At 37.3% G+C, this 19,725-nt stretch overlaps 1 protein-coding gene across 4 annotated transcripts in view; it reads left to right on the top strand.

Moving 5' to 3' along the window:
* Positions 1-19,725, top strand: part of LOC125462942 (adenosine receptor A1-like) — an 81,035-nt gene that overhangs the window by 1,906 nt on the left and 59,404 nt on the right. The window contains exon 2 of one of the 4 annotated variants that reach the window (XM_059653441.1): positions 3,247-3,753. The exons of the other annotated variants lie outside the window; for them this stretch is intronic. Coding sequence (XP_059509424.1) covers positions 3,247-3,322 — 76 coding nt within the window. The 3' untranslated portion in view covers positions 3,323-3,753. Of the gene's footprint in view, positions 1-3,246; positions 3,754-19,725 lie in introns of those variants that run through there. 4 annotated transcript variants of the gene reach the window in all.

Below are 19,725 nucleotides of genomic sequence, written 5' to 3'. Positions count from 1 at the left end.
TTGTTGCCTCCTGTATTCAAGCTTTAGAAAACTGTGTCCTTTCATTAATGAGGTAAAAACTTTTTGTAAAAGCCCATTCTTAGAATCATCAATGACTTTGTTTTTAATCCCAAGATAACAAAGCTTTTTGTTTTGTGATCAGTTCAGCAGCAGTCAATGGCTAGTAACTCTCCTAATCGATATGGTTTTCTAGTTGTGAGCACAGTGTTTAGTCCCCACATTCAGGCTAAAAAAAATTGCTTACAGAATACCCCACATGCCACAAAAGAATGATTTTAGTTCCCAGAGGATGAAGACAGTCAGTCTTGCATTAATGACCGTGATGATTTAATTATTCACGCAGTTTATTTTCAGGCGCAATCTATTTATCAAAATATTTCTAAATGGAAAACACACTGAGGTATTAATTATTGCGGCATTAATTACTCCTCTTCAATTAGTCCGTCTGGAATTCATACTACTCTATAGTTACCACTGGTATGAAGCTCTGGCATTTCCTTCTTAAAACTCTTTGCATCTGCACCTCCTATCACAGTTAAGACATTTGATAAAAACTGCCTCTTTTGATCATCTTCCCAAATTTTTTTTATGTAGTTTGGGATCAAATTTTATTTTGCAAATTTAAATTTTATCAATTTTATTGTATAATTCTCCTGCGAAGCATCTTAGGACATTTTATTACATGGGAGCCTTTGTATAAAAAAATTGTTCTAATTTACAAACAGGATTTTTTTCACATAGTACAGATTCCATTTATTTTTACTCTCCCATGTAATTTCAGACTTAGCAACCATTACGGAGCATGTTTACCTGCTGCAATATGAGCCAACAGCAAAGGTAGTCTTGCCACCCGGTGTTCCTAACTGTGAATCAGACTCCCCAGGTCCAAGTCTCACCTCAGGACTTGATGACTTTACAATATGTGATGTAAAATAACCAAACAGGTTAATTGCCAATCTGTAAATCCTCTCGACAGGCAGTAAGAGAAGGATAATTTTGTGGTAAGCTGAGCCCTGTGATGTACCAGCAGTGCAACCATCTCCTCATGTTAAAAGATTTTACATGTAGGTTCCTGCCATTAGGAATTGTCAGCCTCATATCAAGGGACCACTACATGGATATAAAATAAAATAGAATGGCAATAATCTTTTGGGGAAGATAAGGGTATGTTTTAACCTTAAACGATGAATTGGTTAGGTACAGGCAAAAAGATCAAGTGTTGCATCAATCCTGGCCTCAGCCTTCTTTCATCACACCAACTGCTATTTTTAAAGGTGGCAAGGTGACCAAACTCTTCCATGGAGGTGTGGTGTAGTTTAAATACAATAATAAAGCAATTGAATCTCATTGTTCATTCTCTTTTGAAATTGAGTTGAGGGCTGTCAGATCTAGGTAGTGAGTGAATTTTAAAATACCTGCTCAGTACAATGTGCATGTTTAAGTAAACCCTACATAATTTGAGAAAATCCACACCATTAGGTAATTCTCCCAGTCTTTCAATCTCTACCCAACATTTTCCCTATGAGGCATTCGATACCCTATGAGGATTTTGATTCACCCCACAGATGAATAAAAATCCAAACCAATGATGCAATGTCCTCCAGTTGTATACTTGAGCTGCATTTTGGAACATAGCTGGATTATCAGAATCCTTTCAATGACATAAATTGCAAAAGAAAGCCAACTCCAGTAATTCAAAAATCTGGTTTCTTCTAAAAAACTGCAAAATTATCAGACACTTGAAAGGAACACCCAATGAGCTGTTGCAAGTCTGAACATTGATGAACATAAAATTGTAGCTACCTTATTAGCCTTCAAATAGAAGTGTATTTAACCCTTAGTTCTGCATATAAAATGCTAAACTTGTACACTCTGGATCACTGCACAAAGCTATTCCAGTCAAAATCTAAATAGAAGTATTTAAAGAGAAACAAGTCATGTGTTCTAAGTTTTGACATGCATTCTCAATGGCTGAGGCTCCTCATAGAGAATAAAATGTGGGAAAATAGTTTCTTACTGTTCCACGTCTTGCATTAGATTTGATCCTCTGCTTAAAAGGATTTGTAATCTTTCTCCCAGAGGACATGATTCATCTGTATCTTAATTCAGTATTAATTAATTAATTCAGAGAGAGGCTGCAGCAATTGATGCTTTCACCTAACCTTCTTCACAAAGAAAGATAACAACTTTCCTCTTCTTTGATCAAGGTTTTTTTTGACCATGCTTGCCTTTCCCAGCAAATAACATAGCTGCTAGTGGGGAGAAACATAACAAGTTGTGTTGTGTATTGTAACGTAACTGAATAGGATGAACAGACTATTTCTATTCCACTTTTTAAATATTTGTATGTGTGGTGAATCATGTAGATCAGTGTAATAGATGCCAAGATTGTTGGTCAATGAAAATGAGTAGTGGAGAATAGAAAGAGGATTAACGTGGGTTCTGACATACAGGTAGTTCTAGCTTCATTTGCATTCCAGGGCCTAAGCATAAATATCAAGGCTAATGCAGCAGTGTAGCACTAGGAATGTGTTACACTCTATCAGTGAAGTTGTATTTTGGAAGAGTTCCTGCCAGATGGATAAAAAAATCCTATGACGCCCTATTGAATGAGCAGGGGAGTTATCTCAGGTAGCTTGATGAATATTTATCCCTCAATCAGCATTACTAAAATAGATTATTTAATCATATTCAGATTGCTGCCTCTAAGAACTTGCTATATGCAATTTGTGTGCTACGTTTTTTAGGTTATTGTTTACAGTGTTAATATTTGCAAACTTCTGAACTCATGTAGGGTTTATAGAATAATTTAGAATGTGAAGCATTGCAGGTTCATGTTTTATCTAGCTGAACAGTGAAAACAATTAGTATTCCAATTGCATGACTTTTTGGGATAAAGTCTTTGATCTTGGATATTGAAATGGAGATTCAAAGGATTTGCATTTAAAAATATTTGTTTCCTTACATCTGCAAGTTCTTGTGGTCACATTTCTATCTTCCAGTTAGAAAGGCTTTGTAAGTGTCCACTTAACTTTCTGAGAGCAGCTTAACTCTAAAGTAGTAAAATAAATGTGATAACAATTCTGCGCTCCTCATTGTTTTAAAACAAATTGGAGGTCACATTGAGTATTATATTGATAGTTTCGCTTTCAAATTTTCACTTCTGTGTAATAAACCAGTATCCAACAATTAGTATACTTTGAATATAACAGTTGAACAATGTTCTATTTTCCATCCTTTGTGTAGAAATGAAGCATTAAAGGACAAGCCATGTGATCTGTGGTACCTCAGCCAACAGGAAAAGGGGAATTCAAAATCCTGAGTCATTTACTCCTTACTCCATCATGCTTATGGATGCCAGTTCTAAATAATTGAAGGTGTAGAACAATGAGAGCTACTTTTTTCTCTGCCATTAAAACAAGCAAAGTTAACTGGCATAAAGCATTAGCTCCATTGAAATCTATTTCTTTTATCTTTGAGCAATGAAATCAAAATGCCATAAGAACTTTGTGTTGAGTGTTTAAAATGCTGTGCTATTTTTGCATTCAAATGCTGCTGCCACCAGTAATTAGAATGACGTTAACACTATTAAACAACAGTGTTACTGTCTTAAAATTCAGCCTACACTTCAGTAAATTAAAAACCATTCTAGATTTGTAATGTGTCTCTCAGATCCACTCATATTCTGTGACAGTCTACAGTGAATCTCTGAGCAACAGGTAGAGCCTGGAAGTATGACAATCTAATTTTCATTAATGCCAAATAAACGCTTGTGTCACATCCGACAGAGTTATTCTAGATGAACAAAGAAAACATGTTCTAAAATGTCAGATGGTATTATACACGTACTTGATGACCATAAAGAATGTACTGACTGGTCAAGACCCAGCTGGATTTTTATCATTGATTAGAACCAGGATTCATTTTCTCAGTACATGCCAATATCATTGGCAGGACACTCCTACTTCTTTGACATGTGTTAGAGCTGCAGATTCTCAACATGTCTGCGTGCTCATTAAGTTCTGTATATAAACTGTGTTTGTCAATATGCTTCCTTCGCGACAATTAATTCTTCACCAACTTGCCTTAAGGAACCATTATCTTGTCAGTGACTAGAGATTTCAATATAACACTGTAGATGACCCAATTGCACAAGGTACTGTTGCTTGCTTCCTTATTGTAAATACTTCGTGATCTCTGAGTGACTGAGGGTCACTAAAACAGCATGTGACCTCTGGGGATTTCTGTTAAGTGCAGAAAATCTTTTCATGAATGATGCAATAATGGAGAAGATAATGTTTGAATGGAAAGATGTATTGCTAAACTACAGGTATCAATTCTAGCAATACAAGCCAACACCTTCTATAAAATATTGTTGTAGATTGAGGCCACAAGTCATTCAGCCATGATCTTTGTAAATGGTATAGCAGGCTCAAGGTGCCGAATAGCAAAGTGCTTCTCCTAATTCATGTATGCAAATGATCTCCCATAAGTGATTTGCACTTCTTGGAAAAGATACGTCTGTAGAAATAATCACCAGCATAGTAGGCAGACACTGCATCATTTTTGCATGTTATTAATTTTTAATGCATAGGGCTTGCCCAGATACCATTCAATTCAATGAATGTAAGAAATACTATAGTAGGCTTTGACACATAGGAACATAGGATTTAAGACCAGGAGTAAGCCATTCATTTCTACTCAACCAATCAATAATGTTATACTTGATCTGGGTGTGGTATCAATTTCATATCCTTGTCTGCAGCCCACCCCCCCATAACCCATAACACCCCATAACGACTCCATTGTCGATCACAAATCTGACATTGTCCTGTATCAATGCAGTGACCCAGCCTCCACTGCCCTCCAGGGAAGAGAATTCCACAGTCTAAAAACACAACCGCACTAATGCAATTCTTAGCATTGGTTCCCTGGAACCATATCTCTGCAATATGTAAGAGGTCATATATGTTTATTTTAATCCGTGTGCTGGTCATTTGGCTATTTTGCCATGAATGCTATGTGCAATCAGATATCAGATAACTCCATTTTCACAATTTCTGGCCTTATATCTTGGTGCACTCTGCAGTTTTTGCTCTATTTCTTGCTGCTACTCCCTTGTTATCGCTATTCAAATCACTACCATGCTCCAAAACCTTATCATGTTTCCTCTCACATGATTCCTTCCCTCTCAACTTAACCTGAAGTCTTCCCTGCTGCCCTAGTTATATGACGCAACAGAAAACTGTTGGAACTCCTCCCAGTGCTACAGTTTTCACTTTTACAAGCATTGGTACTGGTTAGCCAGGGAATAAATCCACAGTATTTTTTTCTAAACCTGTATTTGAGCCTTCAGTTCTCTAATTAGTTACCCTACGCTAATTGTAGGTCACATAATAATTTTTTGACCTCTTTCCTGAACTTATCTATTTTATCAGTACCCATGTGGGCAATGGCAACTGGATGCATTCCTCATTCTGAACATTCTTTTCCAGCCCAGACCAGATGTCCTGAGCTCTGACAATGGACAGGCAACATAACCTTCCAGGCTCACTGTCAGCTGCAGTGAGATTTGTTTATGACTCTCACAATATTATCCTCTACAACCACAATTTGCTTTCTTGTTCCCCATAATTGAATGGCTTCCTGCATCTCAGTGGCATGGCCAGTTCAACAAGGCACAGAAGATGTTTGTTTATATGCAAAGGGACAGTTTCACTAAATTGATTAAATTATAGCATTCTTTTGTATGAGAAAAATAACACGTCATTATGTCTCAAGACTGTATCCTTTTATTTTTTAACATATCATTGGATTGATATGGTCGCAAATTAAATAGAGACAAGTTTAAAAAAAGTTGTTTAAAAAAATATGAAAGTGATGGAACGAGAACAAATGAGTAGCCCAGGACCATGAAGTAGAGTGCAATAAGAGGCAACGCCTACAATCCAAGCCTATCAAAACCTATTACAGTGTTAGGAAGACATTAACAAATGCAAAATACTGGACAATGACAGCAAAGCTGTTACAAACAAATCTGGCTGAAAGGACCTGTTGAAAATACATACTGGAATCAGTATTTCAAAGGAGATTCTGTAAACCTTTGAAGGCTCCTAAGCAGAAAGATGCTGTCACTATTATTGTCCATCTTTCTCTCTAAAAGAAACTGGCCTGCTTCCCTCAGACTCAAGCAGAGAAGAGCCAATAGACAGAGAACTTTAAAAAATAACTGTAAAATTAATGACTGCTGATTGCATCCACAGAACCAACTATATGACCCTGCTCTTAACTTATTTCTCAAGGACATACCCAAACGGCTTTGAACTGCATAGTCTTGTAATCCTTAGAACCCTTATAGAGTGGAAACAGGCCATTTGGCCAAATTGGTCCACACTGGCTCTCCAAAGAGCATCCCACCCAGACCCAAACTCCTTCCATATTCCTGTAAGCCTGCATTTTTCCTGGCTAAAGCACCGAACCTACACATCCCTGAGTACTACAGGTAATTTAGCTTGGCCAATCCATGCAACTTGCACATCTTTGGACTGTGGGATGAAACCTGAGCACCTGGAGGAAAACCACACAGACTGAAGTATTGTATCTTCCTTTGTACTGGATACAATCCTCTTTAACTTATAGAAACCAAAAGACCTGTGGATGCTGGAAATCAGGAACAAAAACAAAAAAAGCTAGAAAAGTTTGTCAGGCCTGGCAGTATCTGTGAAGAGAAATCAGAGTTAACATTTCAGTTCAGTGATTAGGAAGGGTCTGAGGAAGAGTCACTGGGCCCAAAATATTAACTCTGACTCCTCCTTACCTTGCACCTGTGTTAATTTGCAGGTGTGGATGTTTGAGAGCCCAAATGAATGCATAAAAGCTGAATGCTTGAAGCATTTATTATTTTGCTTGGGATTAGTGGGCAATAAATTTGCTTTCTGCTTAACTCGAGATAAGCTTGTGACTGACTTCTAATTGCTTATGGGAAAAAAAAGATGCGTTTTTGTTGGAGAGAGGTAAACGTTTGTTGTCATCAACTGTAGAGTTTGAAAAGAGAAGAGCTAGTTCTCACCTAGTGGTAACAGAAGAAATGTTGAAACTTAGTGCAATCTGACATTAAGAATTTAAGTCTCATAACTGTGGTCCTCATTTAAACTCCACTTGCATATCCTCACTTTAGCGACTTTATTCCTTTCTGCTGCTGTTATCAGCCCTGTGGAAGCAGATGACTGAAACTGCATATAAAATCAGTGCAAACTTCTTCTAGTAAAATTAAAAGAAAATAACTATTTCTTCATTGTAGTGAAAGATATCCATGTTGACAATTAAAGCAGTTTATTTACTGTTTCGTTGCTACCACAGACATGACCAAAAACTTGAGATCAGCTTTTAACTACTTAGATTCAGATTAAAACTTCCTTTGAAGGCTTAATCAATAACTTGAAGAGACCATGCATGCTGCACTGGTGCATAATTCCAACTCCTTCCAATTCATCTTTGTGTATCTTTTAGAGTGAAACTAATTTAATTGCAATCAGTGCCAAATCAAGAGCAGTTCATGTTGTGAGCTCACAACAACTGAGCTGAATCAAAACTGACATAATTAATTTTAATTAAAATTTTAGTAAGTGCCAAGAAAAATAAAACTTTCAATGCATCTGTCTGTGATGGAAACCAGGCATCAAAGAGTGATGTGCTTTTCTATCAAAGCAGCTATTCCACTGTCATGTAGAAAATTGTTTTAAAGAACCAAAGAGGTGATTCTGGCCAAGGTTTGAGGTCATGGAAAGCTCAAACAAAATATATGAAAATGTTAGAATGTATGCCTTAATGTTCCGTCCGGCTGAGTACGTTATAAATAAATGGAGGTGAAGGACCTTTTCTGTCTATAATGTAATATATGAGTTGGGAGTCATGTCACAGTTGTACAGGACATTGGTTTGGCTACTTTTGGAATACTATGTGCAATTCTGCTCTCCTTGCTATATGGAAGGATGCTGTGAAACTTGAAAGGGTTCAGAAAAGATTTGCAAGAATTTTGCCAGGCTTGAGCCTTAGAGAGAGGCTCAATTGGCTGGGGCTATTTTCCCTGGTGGGTCGAAGGCTGAGGAGTGATCTTTTTGAGGTTTATAAAATCTTGAGGGGCATGGATAAGATGAATGGCCAAAGTCTTTTCTGGGACTGGGGGAGTCCAAAACAGAGGGCATAGTTTGAAGATGAGAGGAGAAAGATTTAGAAGGGACCTAAGGGGAAACTTTTTCATGCAGAGGTTGGTGCATGCATGGAATGAGCTGCCAGAGGAAATGGTGGAGGCTGGTACAATAACAATACTTAAAAGGCATCTGGATGGGTATATGAACAGGAAAAGTTTAGAGGGACATGGGCCAAATGGGAGGAGATTAATTTAGGATATCTGGTTGGCATGGGTGAATTGGACTGAAAGGTCTGTTTCCATGCTGTACAGCTCTGTGATTCTATAGTAAACATTCTGCAGGTGGGTGGACATGAAACTTTTTCTCCCATTTTGATTTTCTCTTTCCACATTCATAATTTAAAAATTTTGATGTAAAGAACTGTACCTGCCCTCAACAGGAGGCAAAGCCATTTGAAAGAGGAGGATATAATCACAATGTATCTACTCTAGATAGGCATACTCCATTATAAACAGTGCTATACTGACGTGGTATGGGCCCATAAATTTAATGAAAATAGACATTTTACTTAAAACAAAATGAAGGATGTTTCATATTGCATTTGAAACAATATGGGGCTGAGTGTTAAGGTGACCTTTTCTTTCCTTTCTGACAATATGGATGGAACTACAGAAGACCCTTGACATAGCCTGCATATTTGGATATTTCACTCAGAAGGCAATAAAATGCAACAAACCTTTCCTGTGAATTAATTGCTGCCATTATCCAAATAGCTACAGAAATTAATTTATGATGGACTTGCACATTCCTGGCTTCAGACAGGAATTCCAAAGAATGGGTGTGGAAAAAAAAATCTCTATCAAAAAAAGTATTCTATCACCACATTGTGGATAGAAGTTGCACACACTGTATGTCAATGCCAAGTCATCAGAAATCATTTGTGAAGATGGTGGAAAACCGAGGTGACAGGAACTAGGTTTTTGATAGAGAACACTTAATCATTTTTGGGAGCATTACACAGAGTGATTGAGGAAACATTCCAGAATGGCAAGGAGTCCTGCATAAAATCCACCAGGACACATGGAAATATGGGTTAGCCTCTATCTATCTTTTCATTGCATGCACCTTGACTAGAATAAGACCAGAGAAACCCACCATTGAATGCAATAAGTTACTGTGAATCCATCTTCATCAACCTCCAAAATCTACTTCTTCAGTGGAGTAAAAAGGAATCATAAGCCTGCAATGTTTCAAAATTTCTTGTGGCCTTGGAATTTTTGAATTTTTGTAAAAAACAATCTTTTATTTTGTAGATGTATGTGTATCTGTGGAGTTGTGTATGTGCTGTTGAGAACACATTATCTCTGATCTCTGTTTCCCACCTCCCATTTCCACCTCCTAACAATTGATTCCATCCCGTACAGAACTGCCCAGAATTGGCAATGTCAGTTGAAAAAAGTCAGTTCAATTTGTGTTGGAAGCATATGTTAATGCGACTGATACTAAAACTGTTATATCCCTTCTAATAGTTATTTGCAATAACTATGAGCTTATTCCCCCTTACATAGAGTACTGCCTGGCTTTTACTTGTGGACACTTTGATTTCTAATTATGTTTCAGACCCCAACTAGACAACTTTCCGAGATAGAAGTCAAACACTGAGTATGACCAGACAATCTGTTTAATCTTTGCCTTTATCAATTCATTCCAGCAAGAAGATGTCATTAGTCTAAATAGTTGTGAACGGAGTAATATCTGCAGGATTATCAGACTAACTGCATTGTGCAATGATTTAGTTATAAAGTTATTCCCTGTAACAAATGACTAGGGAACCACTGAAACATATGGTTTCTCAATTGGCATAAATATGGACATAAAACGCATAAAAACAATAACCTCTGGAAATTCAAGATAAGAATGTCAACCTGCTTTTCCTGTTCAGATCATAGCTGACTGGCTATAAATTTTACAACAGATTCTGTTTCACTTCATACTCCTTATTTGGGAGCAGTAGTTTACACAGTTGATTCCTCAGGTTTTAACAAAATAAGAAAAGGTTTTGTGAGTTACTGATACAATGATTCAGTCAATCACATGCCAATTACATTCAGTGAACCCATTTAGCTCATTCTAAGATACCCATGGAGAGTAGCCCTGAAAGATCGTTTCTCTCAGAATCCAGTTATCACCTCCACAAATCTATTTGCAAAACAAAGCAATTACTGACATCAATCATAAACTTGCTTTTTACTAGTTTAAACCAATACCCCTTCATCACCTTAGAATTGTTTTTAAAATAAAATTCTAAGATGATCTTTTCCATTGCATTTACTGAGATAATTCTTTAAGATGATGTCAGAAATTCCTTCATAAATGTTTCAGTTTGTCCAATCTCTCCCAAATAACTCAGCCTCCCTTCTGCCTTGGTAAGGAGAAAGAGGCATAGTGATCAAAATGCACTTTGAACAGATAAGTGCTTAGTTTGCCCACCTCCAACTCATATTGTATGGTTTTACTTTTTCAATGTAAGAATTTGACTTTGATTTTGCATCTGTTCTGTAGACCCAGATCTTTCCAGTCCCAAGGAAACAATGGGACACCCACAAAATCCTATTAGTGATTGTGTAACCATTATTGACTGTCAAAAAAAAATCTGGTTGACTCGTTGCCTTTAGGGAAGAAAATCTGCCATCCTTACCTGATCTGACCTACATATCAGTCATGAGTATAGACCCATGTAATTCACTCTTAACTACCCTTTGGGCAATTGGGTAATAAATGCTTTTCTAACCATCGATGCCTACATCTCATGAACAATTTTATTTAAAAATTGATCCAAGAATGTAGAAAGCTTCCTAGATATGTCCAATGACTAAAATTCATGACAAAAAAAACGCTAAATGTAGTTCCAAAACGCAAACACCTTCAGCTGCTTCATCAATGATGTTTCCTCCATTAGAAGGTCAGAAGTGGGATTGTCTGCTCATGACTGCACAACGTTAGTCACCCTTCCTCAGATACTGAAGCAGTCGATGTCTAAATAGAGCAAGGCCCAAAAAAATCCAGGTTTGAGCTGACCAATAGCAAATGACATTTGTACCATGCAAGTACAAGGCAATGACTAGCTCAACAAGCATGAATCTAAACACTGCCCTTTGACATTCAGTTATCATCATCACCGAGTACCCTGTTATAAATACCCTGGGGCTTACTATTGATGAGAAACGGAAGTTGGCTAGCCATATACACCACTTGTCTGAAAGAATGGATCAGATGTTGTGAAGTCTGTGGTGAGTAATTCACCTCCTGACTCCCCAAGGCCTCTCCACCACTTACAAGCCACAAGCCAGGAATGTGATGGAATGCTTCCCACCAGCTTGGATGAGTGCAGCTCCAGCAATGCCATCCTAGACACAGAATCCAGCTTTATTAGCACCATATCCACTACCTTGACGATGCAATCCCTTAACCGCTGACAGTGGCAGTAGCTGTAGCATCTACAAAGTGCAACTCGCTTGAGCAATTCTGAAAATCTCCTTTGACAATGCTTTTCAAATTTATGAGCGCACACACACCGAGGAGGACAAAGGCAGCAGATGCATGGAAATATTACGAAAGAAATGGAAATGACGAGTATGTGGACCCCAAGGACTGAAGCGGTTGAAGAAGACTGTTCACTACCACCTCCTCCAGGGCAATAAGAGATATACAATAAAGGCTGGACTAGCCAGCAATGTCACATACCCTTGAATAAATAAAACAAATCTAATGACAACTTCGCTTTCTGAAAATGCAATTAATTATACAATTGACTTTTTGTACGAAGCATTTGGATATTGTGAATAAATTTTTAAAGGTTGTTGGTAAAAGTGCCTGTGACCTTAACCAGATGAAATTGCAGGGTATCTGGCAGCATGGATTGGCATAGCTTAAATAACAGTGAACAGAATGTTGTATCAACCTTAATATCATGGAGAGTGTACAGAAGAGATTCATTAAGATATAGTAAGGGTGAAAACTTTTAATTATGAGGCAAGATGAGATAAATTGGGCTATTTTCATTGTAATGAAGATGCTTATTTGTTTCAAATGATAAGGGTCTTGAAAAACCACATCATAAAAGAAATCCATTGATTGCTAAGTCAGTTAGTAAAGCGTATTAATTTGTAGTAATTACCAAACACAAGAGGTCAAGAAATTTCATATACGCAGGAAATTATTCTGATGCTGAATGTCCTGTCAAAAGCAGTGAAAGCAAAATCCGTAACAATTTTAAAACAGAAAATGGAGCAAAGCATTAGAGAATTGGTACAAAGTTATATAATTTTCAGAGACCCAGCAATATCGCCTTTCAGTACTTTGTAGTATTAAGATTATAGGGACACATGAACATTTAGAAGGTGTGGGAAGATTAACTCACTACATATATGTTTAATGATTTATTTTTCATCTGGTAATTAAATGAATGCAAATTTACCAAATTGTACTAAATTGCCCAGAATAGTGAATATTAGTGATTGTTAGTAGGGGACGATTCTGCTTAGACAACAACAAAAGACCAGATTTAATTTTTAGGCACAGGAGGATCATTCAGAAACTCAGGGCATTGAGGGTGGGACTTACAAGGCTAAAAATTAGCAATAATGTTTGAGTTGTGAAGGAAGGCAGAAGAAATGGCTTTTTAGCCTTGAAAGGAAACAACTTGAAAGAAATGTTAGAATGACACAGTGCAATAAAATTTAATCTCGAGTACTGGCTACAGATTATTCAATTTGATAGATGTAAGGATTAATATTAGCAAATTCCAAAAAAACTGTCATTGGACTTGAAACATTAACTCTGTTTTTCTCTCTCCAAGGAATGTGCCAGGCTTACACAGTTTCTCCTGCAATTGCCTCTTTTATGTCAGATTGCCGGCATCTGCAGTATTTTACTTCTTTTTGGGAGAAAAACATTCATCAGAAAGAAAGGGCCAGAATTGATTTCTAGAAGAGTCAAAACCTTGACTAATTTACAATTTAATTGGATTAGGAAATGCAAGCATTTTATTGGTGTCCGAGACAAATTTCCTCTCCTGAGTTCACCTTGTGAAAATAATGTTTGTGTTTTGCTGCTAAAGGTCCAGTGGCTGTTTATTGTACGGAGGTCTCTAATACGGCATGTAACTTATGTAATGATCCTAGCTGACGATAACACTGGGCAAGTCAAATCCCAGTGGGAAATCTGGTTTGATAGATCATAACTTTATTGTTTCAGTTGGTTACCATAATGTTTAGTGACTGAAACATATTCATATGAGGCTGCCATTGTTGTTTAACAAAATAATACATTCATTACGCAAAAAATACACGCATAAAATAGAACGCAAAAGAACTGTGGGTGCTGTAAATCAGGGACAAAAACAGAAGTTGATAGAAAAGCTCAGCAGGTCAGGCAGTATCTGTGAAGAAAAAAATCAGTTAATGTTTTGGGTCCGGTGTCCCTTCCTCAGAACTATAACATATAATATAGTTTTGAAAGTTTTAACATAAATAGCAAAATAAAGTTTCAAACTACTTTCCAGTAATTTACACATATTCAATAGCAATGAACAGCCCCTCCTGTTTCAATGCTTTAATTTCTTAGCTAATGAATTCCTTCCAGGCCTGATGATCTAGAATCCTATTTCTGATTCTAATGTGCTAACCCTCTTCGCGATTCTGACAGATTGAAATTTTCTACACATTATCTCAAAGCTTGCAGACACCACAAATTAACCTACTATTCTGCTGATATGAAACCATTCTTCTGGTCTGAACTCCTGACTCTTTTGAGCAGAAACCCAATTCTGAATCAAAACCTGATGCCTTTGAATTCAAAAAATTACTGCTTCTGATTAGTTTTCTCTCTATATCACAGAAGTTCAACTTTCGAAAACTTCATGAATTAATGTACCCAATTTGAAGAATTTAAATTAAATCGTACATTTTCTTCAAAACTATGTAGTTAAATATCTGTTCCAAATGACTTGCTGACCAATTTTTTTTAGAAAGTAACTTCCACAGAACTGAAACCACAAACCTATTTTACTTCCATCCTAAAATCCAAATTCTAAATTTTAAGAATATATTATACCTGTTTGGTTTGATCCACATCTAGCTCTCTTAATGGAAATTGATTGCTGGGGATAATGTAACAGATTTGCCTACATTCCTCCATGACCATCACTCCTTTCAGCTCAGTATGTGTCCACTCAATGTGGCTAAGAAACAATATTAGCTTTAAATGAAACAGGGGTGAACTGTAACAGTGGTAAGCAAACATGGACCAAATAATTTGCTTTACATCTATTTTAAGTCCAATTTTCTTTATCACTGTCTTTGATTTATCCCATTGTGATTGACAAAATTAAATTTACCCAGTAACATTTTTTTTGTTTTGTCTAATAATGTAGCATGCGATTGACACTAGTAATTGTATTTTTTAATTCATTTACCTTCGAAGAGGGTGTTGCTGGCTCAGCAAGCACTTATTGCCCAGAGGGTCAATCAGAGTCAAACACATCTCTCTGATGAAGGGTCTAGGCCCAAAACGTCAGCTTTTGTGCTCCTGAGATGCTGCTTGGCCTGCTGTGTTCATCCAGCCTCACATTTTGTTGTCTTGGATTCTCCAGCATCTGCAGTTCCCATTGTCTCTGTCTCAAACACATTGTTGTGGGATTGGAGTCACATGGAGGTCAGACCAGAACAATTTGCTAACAAATCTTATGAATAAACCATAGATAAAAGTAACTAATCATGGAGTTGCTGTTCTGCTGAGCCTTCTGGTTGTTAATTTGGTGCCCAGAGGTGGAATCTTACTGGGGGAATGAAACTGGAGGGAAAACAACCTGAGATAAAGTGAGAATGATTGATCAAAGCCAGAGGGCAGGAGTGAATGTTTAAGAATCTCAGGAATGGTAAACAGCATTTCAAATTATAAAGCTTAGACAAAGAATTCAGTACTTTGAAGGGTATTTTGAAATAAAAGGAAATCAATGTAAGCCAAAACAATTGTGAACGGATTTTTTCTGTCTCTGGAGGTAGTGGGAGAAGGGATGAGGAGATGAAGAAACTGGGTAAATTAACCCTGGAGGAAAATCTTGCTGTTTTCTCTTGAGTTTGGCAATTGGATGCTGGGTAAGAATATACTTGAGCAACTTTCATAAAATCCATAGAATCTCTACAGTGTGGGTACAGGCCATTCGGCCTAACAAGCCCACACCAGCTCTCCAAAGAATATCCTACCCAGACCCATTCCTCTACCCAATCTCTGTAACCCAGCATTTCCCATGGCTAATCCACCTAACTTACACATCTCCATTTACCAGGAGTTAAGGCCCTTTAGTGGTCAGTTAATGGCCATTTAAGAGCCTCAATTCACCACCTCCCTGATTACTTACCTCCCCATGTAGATAGAAAAGGTGATTGGTATCCTGATTACATACAAACCAAGTTGGAGATGATAGTCGTGGTGGGGAGGGGGCAGTGTTTTGGGTCAATTACAGGCATAGATAGTTAGTAAAAGAGTGTCTTCTGAAAGCCTCCTCCCTTCCATTGTCTCTGACCCCACTAAGTGCCCTCCCTTCAAAATTTACATCCAATGAGATGAAGAAAAATAAAGTGCCTTCTTCCAATTGGATCCCCCTGGAGTGGGTCTTGACCAGCAGTCACTAGGACCTAGAAACTGCTGACCTTTGATTGGGCTGCAGCTTTCATCATTTCTCAGCTCCTGCATTTTTGCTATTACAACAAGGACAAACACTTCAAAGACATTCCAGTGGGTGTGAAGCACTTTTGAGTACCCTGACTTGGAAAAAGTACTATACAAATGCAAGCTCTTCTCTTCACTCGTTGGCTTTGTGAGGACAACCTGGGTACTCTCCTTACCCTTCCTACCATCTCCATCCAGGCAACAGGTAGTAGCTTAGGGCAAGTGAAATCATAATTGATGGCACAGTCAGTGCATTCCCAGAGACTACACAGTGATTGCAGCCCATGGATTCTTAGTATCTTTGTTAATTACATACTTCCTGTTGACAAGTTTAAGTATGGTGATTAAATTAAAAGATTGAAGAAATATTGAAACAGTCTAGGATACAAAAAGTTGAAATATGACAGTAGGGGTAGGTTTTACTCAAAGTTTTCAATACGATGCAACTACCTTCTAATAGTAAGGAAATATGATGGAGTAAATTTTTTGCTTTGCACACAAGTGCCATTACTAGTGTTAAATTACATCCAATGTTGCATGTGGTTTGAAAAGTGATTTTTTTAATCCTTTGGGTTTCCATTCAAACTATTTGCATATTGCTGAATGCAAAATCTGCCTTGCAGCAGTTCAATAACTTAAATGTGTTCACGAAATGCTTTAAAAAGTACTCCTTCATGTTATTTTATGTGGTAACAGGGTGAATTTTGATTAAAATAACTGAAAATAGGATTGTTATAAAGAACAAACATTTTAGTTATTGGAGCGTTTCATCACTTGAGTAAACCAATTTTAAATTATTGAAATTCACTTCTCAAATATATATATTTTCTTGCAATATTGGAGTATAATAATGCTCCATAAAACCGGTTAGTTTAGGACAGAAGTGTGACAAAATCTTTACACACTTCTATAGGCATTACATGCATGTACCTCCTAACACAGCTACCACAGTTTCACTCTGACTTTAGGGGCACTCGTGAATCCCTAGTTAATGTCTATCACTTGTACACACTTAAACATAACAAATCAACAGTTTGCACATTGATGGGAAGCAATGGTATGAAGGTAATATCATTCAACTACAATCCAAAGGTGCAAGCTACTCATCAGAGGGCATGAGTTCAAATCCCTCAATGGCAGCTGGTAGAATTTAAACATTAATAAATCTGGAATATAAAGCTAATATTTGTGATAGTAGTCATGTCATTCTTATTGATTGTTGTACAATCACTTATAAAATATTCAGTTTGGAGCCCCTTTGCCCAAAGATCCAGCTTAACTTTTGGATGTTCTTCAAATGCCCATAAATCAGTTGTTGTGTTACCATAGGGCTACTCTCCCATTAGACAGAAATAACTGTAGTGATTTAACCTGAGGACCACCAGACCTCAGGTGAGGGGCGGAGAGTCCTACATAGTAACCTTAGATAGTTTTGGGAATTGAGCCTACACTGTTGGCATCACACTGCTTTACAAACTAACCATTCAGCTGACTGAACTAAACTGACGTCCCACCACAAATAGGTTTAGCTTTTGGAAACTCCCAGTGAGAATTAATTATTCTTGGGATTGTGGTGGTGGGTCAGTTTTGGTGGTGTACAGTTTTGTGCACAGAACCAGCTATCAATATGTCATTTTTGAAATGAACTCAAATGCTCATGAAGTCTAGCTTTGCTCTATGTAAAGGATGATATCCAGTTCCATTAAGTGAAGTGGCCAACAATTTGGTCAAAAGTTTTTTTTAATGTTTGTTAAAGGTCAGTGACAGCCAGAAAAACAGAACTGTAGGGAAGATGTTACAGGAATTTAGAATAGGGAAATTGATGATGCTAGCATCAATATCCTTAAAGGTGATGTCATTAAAATTGGGTTGTACAGGAGGCCAAATGTAATGTTATGCAGATATCTTGGAGGTTAATGAGATTTGAAGAAATTTGCAGATAGAGAGAAGGGTGAAAGTTGGATTTGAAAATCAATACGAAAATTTTAAAATCAAAATTGTCATTTGATCGGAAGCCAGTATAAGTCACTGTGCACAAGGATAAGTGAGCAGATCTTGGTATGAATTAACGCATGGGCAGCAGAGCTTTGGATGCTTAAGGGTATAATTTTTCTGATTTCCATTAAAAGTGTTGAGAAAGCCAGCACAAAGTGTTTGAAAACTCAAACAAGCTTCAACAAACAAGAAAATGTTCTCCAGTATCTCACTTTCAATGTTAATGAAATAACTGTGCATCTTCTTAAAAAGAAGACTCTGGGAGTATATCAAAAGCCTTTTCTGTTATTTGAAGCTTTGCGAGTTACAAATACTTCTATCACAAATCTCTAACTTGACATGCTGCTGGAAAGAATCTGTGTCTTGCAGAACAGATAACAACGTAGCTAAAATAGATCACAGCACATACCATCCTACATTTGTTTTGGGTTACATTTGTAAGATAGAGTCATTGATTCAGAGATAGTGGTGGCTAGATTGAGTATGTTGCAATTTTTTTTACCATAAACCATTTGATGAGGCTTGTTAATAGTATGGGAGGAAAACTTCCAATGACATTCTTCAACTCTTCCAGCTAAACCAATTTAAGGAGAAATTCATGATGTCATATTTTGTTGGAGCCAACAATTCTTCTGGTTCCCAAGTTTTAGTTTGAATGCATTGCACATTGACACATGTTCTCAATCATGACTCCAGTATTGCCCTTAATCTTTTTATTTCTTTCACTTACTTTCCATGTCCCTTGTACAACATTGCATCATAACTCTGTCTTTCCATTTTTCTCACCATTCCAGCAATTAATAAGCAACAGACACTGGTTGTAATCCCATTTCAGGGTATGGAATTGGATTTACTTTTAGCAATGATATACACATCAAAGTCAATTTCTGTAATCACCTGGAGGCATGTGGTGATCATTCAACAGGATTTTAGGAGTTTGGTAGCTTTATGATCATGTTTTGATACTAACCCATAAATGATGTAATTCAGTTTCACAACTTGCTATGATGCTACCGTGCTACCAAGGACATTTTTCCCTCATCGAAAGTTTTGAGTCTAGATGACTTTTCATCAGAACTGACTTGAAGTTTCGCACAAAATGTTAGCTAGCTAGCCCTCCTTGGATGCTGCCTGACCCACTGTGATCTCCAGCATTTTTCGTTTTCAGTTGATGTACCGTGCATTAGTTATCGCAAGCATAACATGCAGTAGCTTGAAAGAAACTCTTCTGCTGTGGAGGATTTATTTTAGCAGATGCGCAATTTTATCATTGCTTCAGCAATATGCCAAGGCTGGGAAAGTTAGTTCCTCGCAGAGATTACAGATAGTAGGTAAGTCTTGTTTCATAAAGAGAGATGCCCAAGAAATGGTAAATGTTGACAGGTCACTTCAGATTGAGGCAAGTCTTATTGACATACCTTCTTTCTTCTGATTCTCTCTGTACCCCAAAAGTTTAAACAAACAGATGGGGAGAATGCTCACTGTAGAAATGTTTGCTCCAGCAATCAAAAGAAAACCTTTAAAGATGTCACTACTTGGAAGGCAAAAACATTTCTGACCTTTTAAGCAAGAACTCTATAGAATTATTTAACTCAGAAGGTTATCAAGGCTGGATTATTAAATAGATTCACCATTGAGACGGACAGATGTATCATCAGAGATGGAATTAAGGATTATGGGGAAAAGACAGGAAAGTGGAATTGAGGATTGTTAGCTGTGATCTCGCTGAATGGCAGAGCAGACTCAATGGGCTGAATGGCCTACTTTTGTTTCTATGCCATTAGGCCTTATGGCTTTGCATAACTGGGAGACCCCATTGCAAAGGAAAGAGAATCTGTGCATGTAATTA

The sequence above is a fragment of the Stegostoma tigrinum genome, chromosome 21, assembly GCF_030684315.1.
Source record: "Stegostoma tigrinum isolate sSteTig4 chromosome 21, sSteTig4.hap1, whole genome shotgun sequence".
Lineage (NCBI taxonomy): Eukaryota > Metazoa > Chordata > Chondrichthyes > Orectolobiformes > Stegostomatidae > Stegostoma > Stegostoma tigrinum.
This window is presented reverse-complemented; position numbering and strand designations above follow the sequence as displayed.